This window comes from Papio anubis, chromosome 16 (assembly GCF_008728515.1).
Source record: "Papio anubis isolate 15944 chromosome 16, Panubis1.0, whole genome shotgun sequence".
NCBI lineage: Eukaryota > Metazoa > Chordata > Mammalia > Primates > Cercopithecidae > Papio > Papio anubis.
In genome coordinates this window covers 4274076-4290582 of record NC_044991.1, presented here as the reverse complement: position 1 = coordinate 4290582, position 16507 = coordinate 4274076, and the positions used below count along the sequence as shown (strand labels likewise).

At 52.4% G+C, this 16507-nt stretch overlaps 1 protein-coding gene across 1 annotated transcript in view; it reads right to left on the bottom strand.

Moving 5' to 3' along the window:
- The window catches only part of CELSR1 (cadherin EGF LAG seven-pass G-type receptor 1), a 169660-nt gene that overhangs the window by 26677 nt on the left and 126476 nt on the right, over nt 1–16507 (bottom strand). The window contains exons 6-9 of the mRNA XM_031656181.1: nt 11694–11851; nt 9930–10093; nt 9294–9419; nt 8550–8716 (exon numbers count right to left, since the gene is read on the bottom strand). Of these exons, the coding sequence (XP_031512041.1) occupies nt 8550–8716; nt 9294–9419; nt 9930–10093; nt 11694–11851 (615 nt within the window). The remainder of the gene's footprint in view (nt 1–8549; nt 8717–9293; nt 9420–9929; nt 10094–11693; nt 11852–16507) is intronic.

The following is a 16507-nucleotide window of genomic DNA, read 5'->3' as shown; positions in this document are numbered from 1 at the left end:
CTGAGATCGGGAGTTCAAGACCAGCCTAGCCAACATGGTGACACCCTGTCTCTACTAAAAATACTAAAATTAGCCAGGCATGCTGGCAGGCACCTGTAAGCCCAGCTACTCGGGAGGCTAAGGCAGCAGAATCGCTTGAACCTGGGAGGTAGAGGTTGCAGTGAGCTGAGATTGTACCACTGCACTCCAGCCTGGGAGACAAGAGCGAGACTCTGTCTCAAAATAATAATAATAATTAGACAAAGTTGGCTGGGTGTGGTGGCTCACACCTGTAATTTCAGCACTTTGGGAAGCCAAGGCGGGTGGATTGCTTGAGGCCAGGAGGTCAAAGACAGCCTGGCAAATGTGGCAAAACCTCGTGTCTACTAAAAATTCAAAAATTTACCGGGCATGGTGATGTGTTCCTGTAATCCCAGTTACTTGGGAGGCTGAGGTGGGAGGATCACTCAAGCCCAGGAGGTGGAGGTTGCAGTGAGCCAAGATAGCACTACTGTACACTTCAGTTTGGGTGACAGAGCGAGGCCTTGTCTCAAAAAAAAAAAAAAAAAAAAAAGTAGGCAAAGTTGTTCTTTGTTGCTGCTGCCAAAACACTCATCAGAACTGCTTGTCTTATTCTATGGGAAAAAGCATCAATCGCTTCATGGAGGTCAAGTAAGCAAAGGGCCAAGACCAAGCCCCATTAGGCTTTTAAGTATTGGGAACCAGCTCGATTCAGGTAACTATTGGGCTCCTATTTTGGATGCAAATATACCTTATAAGACAAGATTTAATCCTCTGTGTTTAATTACATGCATGAAAAAAACAAAAATTAGCATTGCGAATGGCCTAAGATGCTCATATTGTAAAATAAGGTAGGCCAAGGACAGTGTCAAAATCTTAGTTCTCCTGAGAAAGGACTTGGCGGCCGGGCGCGGTGGCTCACGCCTGTAATCCCAGGACTTTGGGAGGCGGAGACGGGCGGATCAAGAGGTCAGGAGATCGAGACCATCCTGGCTAACATGGTGAAACCCCGTCTCTACTAAAAATACAAAAAACTAGCTGGGCGTAGTGGCGGGCACCTGTAGTCCCAGCTACTTGGGAGGCTGAGGCAGGAGAATGGCGAGAACCCGGGAGGCGGAGCTTGCAGTGAGCCGAGATTGCGCCACCGCACTCCAGCCTGGGCGACTGAGCGAGACTCCATCTCAAAAAAAAAAAAGAAAGGACTTGGCAATTTGGACCAACTCTCCTCTTGAAATCACCTACGAACATGAGACAAAATATTAAAGAATGTCTGTTTGAAGGTACTGAAGTGGCTCCAGGCAAAACAGAGTTTCAGGCTCATGACCAAGGAAAAGACAGAATCTGCACAACAGTGTGGTGTGTTTCCCTGCAAGGCCGGCAGCTGGTTCTGGAAGACACAGTGGAGGCTGAGCGTGCAGTCAGGTCACGGCTGCCAGGTACCTGAAACCCTTGCCCTCCTTGGCACTCTTCAGCCCGGTCAGCAGGTGGTGCCATGCCTCATCAGTCACCTGTGACCTAGAGTCTCAGGATGCCTGAAAGCTTTCTAGGTTCATGGGGCTGGAGGATTAAAAACTGGGGTTCACGGACTGCCAACGGTTGTTCCTTGGCTTCTGGTTGGAACCCTGAGGGGTTTACACTAGCAATAAAAAATGAAAAAGACCCACCCTTGCAGGACTGGAAGCCCAGCTTTGAACCATCTCAGTCTGTGACTGCATTAAAGTCTGTGACTTTGGGAGGCCGAGGCAGGTGGATCACCTGAGGTCAGGAGTTCGAGACCCGCCTGACCAACAAGGAGAAATCCCATCTCTACTGAAAATACAAAAAATCAGCTGGGTGTGGTGGCGGGCACCTGTAGTTCCAGCTACTTGGGAGGCTGAGACAGGAGAATTGCTTGAACCCGGGAGGCGGGGGTTGCAGTGAGCAGAGATCACGCCACTGCACTCCATCCTGGGTGAAGGAGCCAGACTGTGCCTCAAAAAAAAAAAAAAAAATGTCTGGGACTGCATTCAAGTGCTCCGGGAGGGCAAGTGCTCCCAGTGGTTGCCAGAAGCAAACATGGAAGATAATGACATCCGCATTCTAGTTTCTCTTTTTGTGTGTGTGGTTTTTTGTTTTTGTTTTTGTTTGTTTGTTTTGAGACAGAGTTCCATTCTTGTTGCCCAGGCTGGAGTGCAATGGCACAATCTCAGCTCACTGTAAACTCTACCTCCCAGGTTCAAGTGATTCTCCTGCCTCAGCCTCCTGAGTAGCTGGGATTACAGGCACCCAGTACCACACCCCGCTAATTTGTTTATATTTTTAGTAGAAACGGGGCTTCTCCATGTTGGTCAGGTTGGTCTCAAACTCCTGACCCCAGGTGATCTGCCTGCCTTGGCCTCCCAAAGTGTTCGGATTACAGGCATGAGCCACTGCATCTGGCCCCCATTCTAGTTTCAAATGCTCTCTAGTTTTTAAATAAAACGTCTAGCACTCAATAAAAAGCAGCCAAATATATGAGGATATAAGGTAATACGCTTGAAAACCAAGAGAAGCAAGGAAGAGTGGTAACAGACCACAGAATTATCAGACACAGGCTCAAAAACAACACTGGGAACCACAAAACTTCCAAGCAGACAGACTCAGTGAGACCATTAGACTTACTTCTGGGTGTAGGTGTTACAGAGGTAAGGGTCAAATGGCCATGTTTAAATACATGTAAGAAGAATCAGAAAACAAGGTTGCAACTAAGATGCTCATACTTAAAGATAACTGAAAAAAAATAGCCTAGATTTTAGAAAAACAACTATCAGCACCCTGCTTATATTCTACCTGAAATATAAGGATACAGAATATGTTGACAGTAAAAGGACAGAAGAAAATATATCATATAAATACTAACCAAAAGAAAAACGGTGTAGCCATGTTAATATGAGACAAAGTAGATTTGAGGCAGAAATCCTTACTACAGAAGAAAGAGGAATTTCATAATGATAACTGAGTCCATTTGATTTGAAGATAAATCAACTCTAAATTTGTATGCACCTAAGAACCTGGCCTCAAAATCTATATGGTAAAAATCAAGATTACTAAGAGAAGTAATAGACAAATCTACAGTCAAGGTAGGAGATCTGTAACTAACTTCTCTCAACAAGTGAGAAGACAAAGGCAAAAAAAAATTAAAACCAATAATGATAAAGAATATTTGAATACCACAGTCAACAAACTTTACCTACTTGATATATATGGGTAACAACTGCAGAGCACACAGTGCTATGTGTACAAAACTGGCTAGAGGCCGGGCATGGTGGCTCCAGACTCTCATCCCAACACTTTGGGAGGCCGAGGCGGACAGATCACGTGAGGTCAGGGGATCGAGACCAGCATGGCCTACATGGTGAAACCCCGTCTCTACTAAAAATACAAAAACTATCTGGATGTGGTGGCAGGCACCTATAATTCCAACTATTCAGGAGGTTGAGGCAGGAGAATCACTTGAACCTGGGAGGTGGAGGCTGCAGTGAGCTGAGATTGCACCATTGCACTCCAGCCTGGTGACAGAATGAAACTCCATCTCGAAAAGAAAAAAAAAAAACGACTAGATCTGGGCTGTAAACCACATTTCGAAGCTCTGAAACCACATGGTATAAGTTCTTTGACCTGCAATTATGCTAAAAACAATACCAAAATGATTTACTAGAAAATGCTACATGAAGCTGGGTGCGGTGGCTCATGCCTGAAATACCAGCACTTTGGGAGACTGAAGCGGGTAGATCACCTGAGGTCAGGAGTTGGAGACCAGCCCGGCCAATATGGTGAAAACCTGTCTCTACTAAAAATACAAAAATTAGCTGGGCGTGGTGGCACACACCTGTAATCCCAGCTACTCGGGAGGCTGAGGTAGGAGAATCACTTGAAACTGGGAGGCAGAGGTTGCAGTGAGCAAAGATCACACTACTGCACTCCAGCCTGAGAGACAGAGCGAGACTCCAACTCAAAAGAAAAAAGAAAATGCTACATGCTTGCTAACCTAGAAATCTACTTCTAAATATCACATCAGTCTAAGATAAATCCATGAGAGAAAATAGGACATAGGTTTTAACCAGTTGTAAAGGTTATGTTACTAAAACTGTATTTCGATTTTTGGTCTCTATTGATAGTTTGGGGGTTTTTTGTTTGGGGGGGGACACACAAAAAAACATTAGCCGCACACCTGGCTAATTTTTGTATTTTTAGTAGAAACGAGGTTTCTCCATGATGGACAGGCTGGTCTTGAACTCCCGAACTCAGGTGATCCACCTGCCTTGGCCTCCCAAAGTAGTGGAATTACATCCAAGAGCCACTGTACCTGGCCTGATAGTTTTTTTTTTTTTTTTTTTTGAGACGGAGTCTCGCTCTGTCGCCCAGGCTGGAGTGCAGTGGCCGGATCTCAGCTCACTGCAAGCTCCGCCTCCCGGGTTTACGCCATTCTCCTGCCTCAGCCTCCAGAGTAGCTGGGACTACAGGCACCCGCCACCTCGCCCGGCTAGTTTTTTGTATTTTTTAGTAGAGACGGGGTTTCACCGTGTTAGCCAGGATGGTCTCGATCTCCTGACCTTGTGATCCGCCCGTCTTGGCCTCCCAAAGTGCTGGGATTACAGGCTTGAGCCACCGCGCCCGGCCAATAGTTATTTTAAGAAGATAACTTTTCACCTTTTTCCATTTTGTCTTTTTTTTTTTTTTTTTTTTTTTTGGAGACAGAGTTTCACTCTTGTCGTCCAGGCTGGAGTGCCGTGGCTCAATCTTGGCTCGCTGCAACCTCTGCCTCCCGGGTTCAAGTGATTCTCCTGCTTCAGCCTCCCGAGTAGCTGGGATTACAGGTATGCACCACCACACCCAGCTAATTTTTGTATTTTTAGTAGAGACAGGGTTTCCCCATGTTGGCCGGGTTGGTCTCGAACTCCTGACCTCAGGTGATCCACTCGCCTCGGCCTCCCAAAGTGCTGGGATTACAGGCGTGAGCCACTGCACCTGGCCTCCATTTTGTTTTCTTTTGTTCTACAGAAGTTAGCTTATTAATTTCCTTTGCCATTCTCTTGCATTGCTCTTGCTTTAAAAACTCCAAAGTGAGCAGACCAGTGATAAAAGTGGCATTATGTCTACAAACAAAAGTGGTATCCACAGAATGAACCTGTTTCACGGGTGATAACTGCCTCCCTCTCTTAGGCGTGTCCCCAGCTCTCGGTCCGAGAGGCATTCAGCAATTACAAGGTTAACCCACCTGACAAGGTGGGTGGATTCTGGGTGCCCGAGAGCAATTATCCAAATTGCTTGGGCTGTGGGATGACAGTGGCAGGGGAGCAGGGCACATCCTTGGAGGAACACCCAAACCGCTGCTTTACAGACTCACAGGCCCACAGGAGGCCTGCAAGCTGATGGTGGCAAGGAGAAATCCTCCAGAACCTTCGGTAACACGCGGCTGACCGGCCTCTGGGAGCTGCCCTGTGGGCCTTCTAGGTGCCCACTGGGGTCTGTAACATCCTTCCAGCCACCCAGACTTCCACAGTGAGGGCTAGCTGTAGTCCCTGGCAAAACTCCTGATTTTTGGATGAGCTCTCCATGATGTAATTACGCAAACAGCACAGAGTCTGTGGCTTCCAGTGCCGTTCCTACTGAAAGCACATGTTTTTCCGACAGAGACCCCACTGCCAAATGACAACTTGCAAGCTCCAATTCATCACCTGCATCCAAACAGCCAATTTAATTTGTTCTGACAGTGAACCCACCACATAGAAAATACCATCCCCGGGCAGCACCGCGCTTGCCAAGTTTTGGCCTGAAGGAAGCTTCTAGGGCTGCCTGGGAGACTCATGAAATGACAAGTTTAACAAGAGCCCACAGGCCAGCTATAATCATCCCTGGTGCAGGCCGCACCTTCCAGGCAATCCGAGCGGTCTGTGCTGGAAAATGCTCCCAAGCTGTGACCAGGAGGAATAGGAGGCTCCCTGTCCAGATCTGAGCCCCTGCCCCAGCCCCAACTTGTCTCCTGAGCCCTCACTGATCTGCTGAGGGACTGACCTCCACCAGCCTGCCGGGAGCACTCTCAGTCCTGCCTCCGCCGCCCTCCAACCAGGCACTTATGGCAGCGAGGGCATGTGCCAGGCAGCCCCTCTGTCTCCCCACCAACCCTCATGCCAATCTTGGCTATACAGAACCGTTTCTAGATGGGCTGCCCATAGAGGTGACAGAGAGGGGCCTGTGGCCGTCCCAGGAACCTGGGCAGTTAAAGAACCATGGGGTCCAGAGTGAAGAGCCTCTACGCCTCAGTTTCCCCTGTGTGGAACGAGAGCTTGGAGCAGGCACTCCATAAAATCCATCTCACCTCTCACCATCTCACCCCAGCCCAGCCTCCCCTGATGGGGGATGGCATCCAGGACACACCGGGCAGCATAAGAAGGCCCAGAGTCCAGAGGAGGAAAGGCAACAAGGCATGGCTCCGCACGGCACACAGCTGACGGCAGAGGACACGCAGCTGCCGCAGACCCCGCTTTGGGAGGCACTTCCTGACCGCAGGAGCCTGGGGGGGGTCATCCTGGGAGGACAGGGTGAGTGTTCCCATGTCGCCAACCCCAAGGCAGGAGAGGAGGCTAACCCAAGGGCAGAGTCTCTGTGCGCTGAAGGGAGGGCAGGAGGGCGCCCCAGGCTCACTCTGGTCAGAGATAATGAACAACCAGAAGGAAGTCAGTGCTGCTCTGAGACCGTGTGCACCCAGGTCTCATCACATGCAGGCACATGCATATATATATATATAGCCACATGCACTGAGACATGCACAAATGTGCATGCATAGAGAGACGCACATATAGATGCGCACACATGCACATACACACTGACACACACACACACATGTATACAAACTTGGAAAAAAAGCCTAGGAGTCACGCCTGTAATCTCAGCACTTTAGGAGGCTGAGGTGGGTGGATCACCTGAAGTCAGGAGTTCGAGACCAGCCTGAGCAACATGGCAAAACCCCATCTCTACTAAAAACACAACAAATTTAGCCGGGTGTGCTGGTAAGCTCCTGTAATCCCAGCTACTCTGGAGGCTGAGGCAGGAGAATCGCTTGAACCTGGGAGGCAGAAGTTGCAGTGAGCCGATGTTGCACCACTGCACTCCAGCCTGGGCAACAAGAGCAAAACTCCATCTCAAAAACAAAAAACAAAAAACAAAAAACCTAGGAAGAAGGAAAGAATAACCCAGTTACGAATCTGTCAAATCAAGACAGAGTGCCCTGCTCAGGCCCGACTCCCACGGGCCACTCCCGTGCCAGGGTATGAGAATTAGGTCTAAGGAGAGACATAAAGGGAGCTTTTTAGGAGGCAGAATTGCCCAGTGAGTTTTCAGAGCTAGACCCTGATCAGAAAGGGTCACAGCAGCTGGAGAGCGCCCGTGCCCCGCCATCACTACAGACGGGAATGACCTTGAGATGCACAGGCAGAAGGGCGAGAGGGCAAGCCGAGCGCCAGGCGCCCTCCTGGAGAGGGTTCCCGGGGCTGCCTCACACGGTGGAGTCTCCAGGGTGTGGCAGAAGGGCAGCGCGATGAGAGAAGACAGGGCTCATAACTGTTTCCCAAACAAAATGTCTACGGAGCATGGAAGATGCGAGCGGAAACTGCGTAGCGCAGGAAACCGGAGGAAAGAGTGCATTCCAATCACCTTCTAAAAGCTGTTCAGAATTTTTATCTAACAAATAAACTTCTGTTTCAAACAAACAAAACAGTAAAGACCAACAAGACAGAGAAAACATGCAGACAGCGACCACGCCGGGCTTTAGGCATCTCCGGGCTGAGCCAAGCACCGGGAGACGGTGGACGTGCATTGGTGCCAACCACCTCCTGGCCGCAGCTCTTTTTTTTCTTTTTGAGACGGAGTCTCAGTCTTGTCGCCCAGGCTGGAGTGCAGTGGCACGTTCTCTGGTCACTACAACCTCCGCCTCCCAGATTCAAGCGATTCCCCTGCCTCAGCCTCCCGGGTAGTTTTCAGAGTTAGACCCTGATCAAAAAGCATCCACCAGTACGCCTGGCTAATTTTTTTGTAGTTTTAGTAGAGACGGGGTTTCACCATGTTGGCCAGGCTGGCCTTGAACTCCTGACCTCAGGTGATCCTCCTGCTTCGGCCTCCCAAAGTGTTGGGATTACAGGCATGAGCCACCACCCCGGCCTGCACCTGGCAGCCACTTTAACTGGTGAGGCCCATTGTTTCCGCCTGAAGGTTCGGCACCTCCCTCAGCTCTGCAGTGCCCACGCTCCAGCCAAACCCTCAGGCTAGAGGGAGACCAGAGCTGCCACGCACCTCATCTGAGCTCTGCTGGGCCCTGAGGTTGGTCCAGTCCCATGCTCACTCACTCCATCTCCGCCTCCCGGAGGAAAGAAAGAGCTCATACTCCCCCTCGTCCTCTTCAGAGAACCCCAGGGGTGGGCGCCAGAGGAAGGGCGAGCAGCAAGTGCCCCAGTGTGCACCAGGAAGCCCAGCACCTGGGTCCCTCCCTCGGGCACCCACCTAGCAGGTGCCTCGTGGCACGGGGCCCCAGTCACCTGGAGGCGAAAGCTGGTAGGCCCGCCGCTGGTGGCCTCCATCAGAACGCTGTCCTCCTTCCGGGTCCGGAACATGAGCCCCAGGTACCAGGGCACAGAGATGATGACGTTCAGGTCGCTCCAGGACACGACACTCTCACCGCTGAAGAGCTGGGGGTGGGGCATGGCTGCGGACACAGGCCCGGGGACCTCAGGTGTCTCCTGAAATCACGCGGCCGCAGACTCTTGGCTGCATGGGGGGGGATGGGCCTGCAGGATGGGCCTGGACCTTTTTCACTTTAACACGAAGGCTGGTCTGAGCCTCCCCTCTATGACGCATCCAGCCCTCGCAGTCAGCCACGTGGGCTCCACAGAAGCCAACCCTGGGATGTAAACCTCCCTCCTGGGAAGCATGAAGACCTACAGACTCCCAGCCGCAGATGGGCGCAGCAAGGGGCTCCCAGGCTTGACAGGAGGCAGATGGGGGCGGGTTCAGGATCCCTGGGCTCAGTGGCTGGGGGTGCCAGGGCTGGGCCCTGCTGGCCCAGCCTACCTGTCCCACCCCACACCTGAGGGACTGGGGACGGGGTCTCTGCAGGGGACAGTCTCTTGGAGAGGGCAGTGAGTCCACAGTAAACGCAGCATACACTGCCAGTGGCTGCCGGAGCCGGACGTGAAACCCCCTCACAGTGGTCCCGGGCACATCAAGGGGCAATGCTTCCCAGGCCGCCACGACCGGGGGGATGGACGATGCCAGCCACTCACCTTGCTCGCAGTTCTTCCCGCCAAATCGGAGCGGACACTCACACAGATACATGTTCCACCTGTTGACACAGGTGCCCCCGTTCTGACAGCGCCTCCCGTCGCAGAAGTTCCTCCGAGCGGCACAGCCTGGCAACACAGAGCGTGCGGCAGGGCCTGACTCGAGGAACCGCCAGGGGTCCCCGGTGCCACATGTGGTGTGGGAAACCACGATGGAATGGACACGGGGCTGGACAGAAGTCAGACTAGGTTTGAATACCCCTGGCAACGGCAGGAACATGGGAACTGAGAAGGTGCTGAACGCACTGACCACGTTTGGAGACGCGAGGGCTCCAGGCCATCATGGCAGCTGGCCCGGTCACCTGGTGACACATGCAAGACCCTAGGATCATGTGTGCCTCGGGTTAGCTGGCTGGGCCAGCAGAGCCAAGGCAACCCCAAACTGCAGAAACTGCGGAGCTGCATATCTGGCAAGCCTGGACTCCGGGTTCCAACCCAGGAGCTTCCCACAGCTGGACCCAGACATTTCTAAGAAAAACACGGCTCCCCAGGGATCTGCAAGCAGTGACCTCTGTGTGGCTGCCGACATGCAGCCAGATGCCACTGCGGTGGCCCCAGTGCCCTGATGGCCACCCGTACCTTCCCGGGTGCCATTGTTGGCGATGAATCCAGCCATGTCCACATTTTTGCCGTCGACTGACAGGTTCCGCATGCAGCCCACAAACTGCCGGTTGTGCACTGGGAAGTCTTCTGGTAGGTTGGGGACACCACCCAGGAGCAGAGGACCGGTCAGATCCAGGGACCTGAGGAGGTAAAGCCGTCTTCTGTGATGTCCGGGCAGCGGCGCCACAGCGGGCTGGGCTCTGCAGTTGCCTCTGTGTAGCCTCTGCCACCATAACTACTTCAGAAACCAAGCAGGCAGGAGGGCAGAGGCCAGGATCAGAGGGGGCTCCTGTGTCTGGTGCTGCGTTTGCTCACGCTTGCGTTCCGTCCTGACAATCTGGGTGTTTCACACTCACCAGTGACCACCAAGCCCCGCCCACCCAGGTTGGTTCACACCTAGACAGGATGTGAGCGCAGGGAGCACAGGTCAAGGCCAGCAGGGACTATACTTTACTTTGGCCTCTGAGACCTTCCAGGAAAAGGAAGGAACTTGAAGGGAGGCCAGAAGAAAATGAGAACCCTGGCTGGGCGTGGTGGCTCACACCTGTAATCCCAGCACTTTGGGAGGCTGAGGTGGGCAGATCATGAGGTCAAGAGATCGATACCATCCTGGCCAACAGGATGGTCTCTACTAAAAATACAAAAATTAGCTGGGTGTGGTGGCGCACACCTGTTAGTCCCAGCTACTCAGGAGGCTGAGGCAGGAGAATCGCTTGAACCCGGGAGGTGGAGGTTGCAGTAAGCCGAGATCACGCCACTGCACTCCAGCCTGGCGACAGTGAGACTCCATCTCAGAAAAAGAAAAAGAAAAAGAAAAAGAAAATGAGAACCCTGGAGGCACCCCAGAGGCGGTGCAAACTCAGGCAAGGGCTGTGACCTCTCCAGTGCACAGTTTGCTTCCCAGCAAAAGAGCACCATCCTGCCTCCATCCCAGGCGGGCGGGATCAGACAGAACAGGTAAGGGACTGCCCGCGGGCCCCCATCAGGTGCTCAGGATGTATCAGGGCTATCTATATGATCTTCAAAAAAGTGACTCGTTATTCTGTGGTTATTTAGTGGTTTGTTCATGTAATCCCAGCACTTCAGGAGGCCGGGGTCAGAGAACCGCTTGAGCCCAGGAGTTCGAGACCAGCCTGGGCAACACAGGGAGACCTCGTCTCTATAAAAAAATTTAAAAACTTAGCTGGGTGTGGTGGTGTGTGCCTGTGGTCCCAGCTACTTGGGAGGCTGTGGCAGGAGGATGGTTTGAGCCCAGGAGGTCAAGGCTTCAGTGAGCTAGGATTGTGCTACTGCACTCCAGCCTGGGCAACAGAGTGAGACCCCATCTCAGAAAAAAATAAAACGACAAAAAAAAAAGTAAGCCTCTGGGACCAGCTGGCTGACACAGTGCTTCACTTAACAGACTCCTGAAGTCCCAGGTACCAGAATTTGCAGGGACAAAGCCAGTGATCCGTGGAGACAGGGCCAGAGACTGTCTCTGGGTCTGTAAGCTGGCTATCACAACCCTGGGGTCAGCCTGGCCAATCTTGACACATACTTAGGGAGACTTATTCTAGAAGGTTCTAACATGTCAGAGGGAAGGTGCTCCAACCATGCAGAGGGAGTCTGACTCCAGCCTGGACTGAGGTCGCCAGGGTACTGCACCCAGAGTGCCTGCATGGGGCCCTGCTCTGGGAAGGCTGCAGGGTGAGCATGTTTGGGGGTGCGGACCCCCAGGGCTGCCCCTCCTGGGATGCTCACTTCTTGGAGCCGGTCTGAGTGCCCTGGGCAGCGCAGCTGTAGTTCCCGATGTCCTTTCCAAAGCGCACAGCCATGGTTGTGTCACAATCATCCACTGTCACCACGGCCATCTTCTCCCCGGATGGCCCGTGGGGCAGGCCCAGGTGGCCGATGTTGGGCTGTAAGAAGAGAAAGCACAGAAAGCATCAGCACTTTCCCCACCAGGGCCCTCAGCAGGCACACCTGTCACTCATAGAGCGGGGAGGACACGGCACTGGGTGGGCAGCACGTGGACAAGGGATGAGGAGCCCCTGGCCGTTAGTTCCCCAAACTAGCTGTGCTGGGCTGCTTGGTGTCCCCTCAAGTTCTGCTTCGCAGAATCTCAGAATGTGGCCTGGTCTGGACAAAGAGCCGGTGCCGATGGAATTAACTAAGATGCAGACGTCCTGGAGTAGGCAGGCCCTGATCCAAGATGACTGGTGTCCTCTTAAGAGGACAGATGCTGAGACGCAAAGGCACGCAGGGGAGAAGCCGCGTGACTGTGGAGGCAGCTGCTGGAGCAGCTGTTTATAAGCCAAGGGCCACCTGGACCACCAACACCTAGGAAAAGGCAGGAAGGGTCCTCCCCTTGAGCCTTCGGAGGAGGCACAGCCCTGCCCACACCTTGACTTCTAAGCGCCAGACTGAGAGAATCGTGTGTTGTTTGAGCCACCCTATCCATGGTACTTTGTGACGGTGGCCCCAGAAAATGAAGATAGCAGCCAACACCCAAGCCCCGGGGCCCCTCCTGTGAACACCCGCTTCTGCTGTTCTGGGGGTGTCCTCTTGACCATGGCGCCTGGCCAGGCTCATGCTCCTGGAGTACAGATACCAGGAGGCTGCTGCCCGGCCTGCAGACGGCCCCACATCTCCCCTCTAAGGCGTGCAGCTCCCTCTCTGGGCCAGGAGCACGTTCCAGGGCTGGGTACAAGAGTTCTTCTGAATCAGTGACCTCAGGTGAAACCTCTCCCTTCTCGAAGAGACTGTGGTTCACCATCTGGGGATGAGCCCACTTTCCCCAGGCAGCCCTCACAGGTCTCACCTCCTGGTCAGCCCCTCCCAGGACATGGAGCATATCCACCCAGCCAGCTCAGATGCCCTTCCAGGAGGAAAAGCAGCACCGGCCCTGCACGATCCATGCGGCCACGGATGGATCTCAAAGATCTCATGTGGGTCTCAAAGTTCCAGAAACCCAGTTGGTGCCAGCTCCAACCGGAACAGGCAACAGAATGTCCTTCATCTGCACAACCTGGATAGCAAGACCTACATCCCGCGGGTGGCCATGACGATGAGCCAGGAGATCGCCAGGGAAGTACCACCATGCCCCGCAATCGGCACACAATGCGCAGCAGAGCCTCCCCCTCCACCCCAGAGAGAACCTTTTCTTCCAGTCCCAGCAGGGTCCCTCCCACCACCCCTACAAAGGATGGGTTCAGTGCCTTCTCTTGATAGTTTTGGGGTCAGTTTGAGTTTATAGCATGATACAATCTCATGCTTTATAAAACTTGGAAATAGATCGTTGTAAAAACGTGGAATTTAATTAAATCATCCTCAGTGCCTTTTAATAGGAAAATCACCACCACATAGTTCATTCAAAAATAAATCTTCAGTTTTTAATAGGAACAAAGTATCTATTTGATCAGGGAAACTAGGCAGAAAAGCAGGACACAGAACTGGAAACAGGAGCTCAGCCAGATGGCCAAGTTGCAGGACTTCAGGGGACCCCGGACACCCAGGCAGCACACCCTGCCTGGAGTTGTGCAGTGGGCAGCCTGCACGACTGTATGTGGCCACCCCAGCCGAGGTTTCTACTCCCTCTTATCCAATCATCTAAGGTGGATGAGACCCATCACCGTACCTCAATTTCTTTTTGTGCAAGATAATGATTTACTATTAGAACACACATCCTCTCTGTGTTACAGGGAATTGAGGGTGATAGCAACAGAGATACGTGAGTTTCCCACACACCCTTCTCTGTAAATCCAAGCAAGGCTTCTACCATGACCCCTGGTATTTGAGTGCATGGATCACCTTTTTCTTTTTCTTTTTTTTTTTTTCTTCTTTTTTTCAGACGGAGTCTCGCTCTGTCACCCAGGCTGGAGTGCAGTGGCCGGATCTCAGCTCACTGCAAGCTCCGCCTCCCGGGTTCACGCCATTCTCCTGCCTCAGCCTCCTGAGTAGCTGGGACTACAGGCGCCCGCCACCGCGCCTGGCTAGTTTTTTGTATTTTTTAGTAGAGACGGGGTTTCACCGTGTTAATCAGGATGGTCTCGATCTCCTGACCTCGTGATCCGCCCGTCTCAGCCTCCCAAAGTGCTGGGATTACAGGCTTGAGCCACCGCGCCCGGCCTGATCACCTTTTTCATTTTTCTTTTACATCAGCTGATGAAATCACAAGGTCCGATAAGCTGTCTCCTTAAAGATTTCACTTTTGGTTAAGCAACAGATAGGTGAGTGCATTAAAAATCATCTGTTTTCTCGCTCTGTAACTCGGCCCACTTTGAAAATGCGTGGAAGTGTCCATTACGGGATGCCTAAATGTGAGGTGCGGTCCCAGGGAAAGAAGAACCTCCCCCCACTGTGTGAGCCCCACATTATCTTTACAACTTATAATTTACATTTTTGGGGCTGGGTGTGAGACTTCTGGAGGAAGGGCGTAAGTAGCATTTACACTGGGAAGGCTTTCATGAAACTAAGCTGCTGTTTACAAAACTGCAGTTGTTGTAAACTGCTGCTAGTAATCAACGGCTCAGAGCTACGCATTCAAGCAAAAACAGCAGGATAAAGAAAGTTGGAGGCAAAAGACAAAACCACTACAGTCTATGCTTGTTTTTCGAGTGGCACGGACTCATGTGAGACGCCCACTGCTAGGACACTCGAGTTTAGTCTGGCCTTTGTGAATCAGAGCAGCAGGCAGAGGGCGTTTAGGAAATGGTCTGATAGACAGCACCCAGCATGTGCTGCTCAGTTCTGACTCCCAGAGAGACCCACCGGCAGCCACTGGGTCAAAAGTAACAGCACTTTTGATGAAAGAGCCGAATGTTCTCAGGTGGAGACTGGAACAACCAGCAGGAGGGCTGCACGGAGGAGCGCGGGGACTTGTGGGGTCTGAGGTCCCCGCTGCTCGGAGAAGCAATCACAGACTCCCAATGGCCCATCCCTCTCCTGCCGCCCCAGGATAGGTGCTGAGTGGGGCCCTGGTTTAAGATGCCCGCCTCTCAGTGAGTGTGGGTTTAACGCGCAGGCTGACCGTCCACTCTCCAGCCTCTCGGTGAGTGTGGGTTTAACGCGCAGGCTGACCGTCCACTCTCCAGCCTCTCGGTGAGTGTGGGTTTAACGCGCAGGCTGACCGTCCACTCTCCCGCCTCTCGGTGAGTGTGGGTTTAACATGCAGGCTGACCGTCCACTCTGCAGTTGAGGCCAGCAAGTGACGGGGCGGCAGGGAGTGCATGGACACGGTGCTGTGGGTGACTTGAGATGCACGGGCGAGCTTCCCCAAAGCATTGAACGCAGTACTACTACATGACCCAGCATCACCTCCCCCAGGCGTATACCCAACAGAACTGAAAACAGGAACTCAAAAACCAGTTCATGAGTGTTGATGGCGTTGCTATTTACAATTCAGAAAAAGTGGAAACCACCTAGATGTCCATCAGTAGATGAGTGGACAAACTGTGCCCCTTCCCTGCACCGGAATCCCAGCCACTGAAAGGTACAAAGCGCTGACACACAACGGCACAGGGGTCCTGGAACACATCGCACTCGGTGAAAGCAGCCAGACACGAAAGGCCACACACCATGCAACTTCATTTCTACACAATGTCCAGGACAGGCACATCCACAGACACAGAGCACACAGGTATTACCAGGGGCTCGGGGAGGAGGATGGGGAGGTGACTGCCAATGGTATGGGGTGATGAAAATACTTCTTTTGAGGTGGCATCTCGCTCTGTTGCTCAGGCTGGAGTGCCATGGCGAGATCTCAGCTCACTGCAACCTCCGCCTCCCAGGTTCAAGCGATTCTCCCGCCTTAGCCTCCCAAGTAACTGGGACTACACGTATGCACCACCACACCTGGCTAATTTTTGAATTTTTAGTAGAGACAGGGTTTTCCCATGTTGGCCAGGCTGGTCTCGAACTCCTGACCTCAAGTGATCCACCCGCCTCGGCCTCCCAAAGTGCTGGGATTACAGGTGTGAGTCACCACACCCAGCCTGGGTGATGAAAATATTTTATTATTTTTTTTAAAAGTTACTATTGGTCAATTGATGGCATGAAAATATTTTAGACCTCAATAGAGGCGGTATGGCACAATACTGTGAATATACTAAATGCCACTTTAAAACTTAATTTTATGCTATGTGAACTTCACCTCAATAAGGCAAAAAAAAAAAAAAAAAAAAAAAATCCTGGGTTTGCATCCTCCCCTCCCCAGCCACCTGCCAACTCTCCACCTGAAGAACTTTTGGGAAGATCCTTCCAATTTTTCCCTCTGACATGGAGAGAAAATGCATTATGTGACCTTCCTGCCAGGCGGCTACGAGTGATAAAACGCAGTCAGAGAGGTGAACATTTTCTCCGGGAGGGGTGGAGAGGTGCGCAGACAATTACACAGGCGGCTTGAATGGGGATAGGTGAAGACAACAGCAGGTGTGTGTGGGCTCAGGTCCTCCAGTTTTGTCAAAGGAAGACAAAGCGCGTCTCCGCTGAAAGGCTGGCGTGGAGCACGAGGCGGCAGCACAGAAGAGACTACGTGGTGGTAATAGCTCCAGAATGTGGGGCGGCGCGTCCGCCTC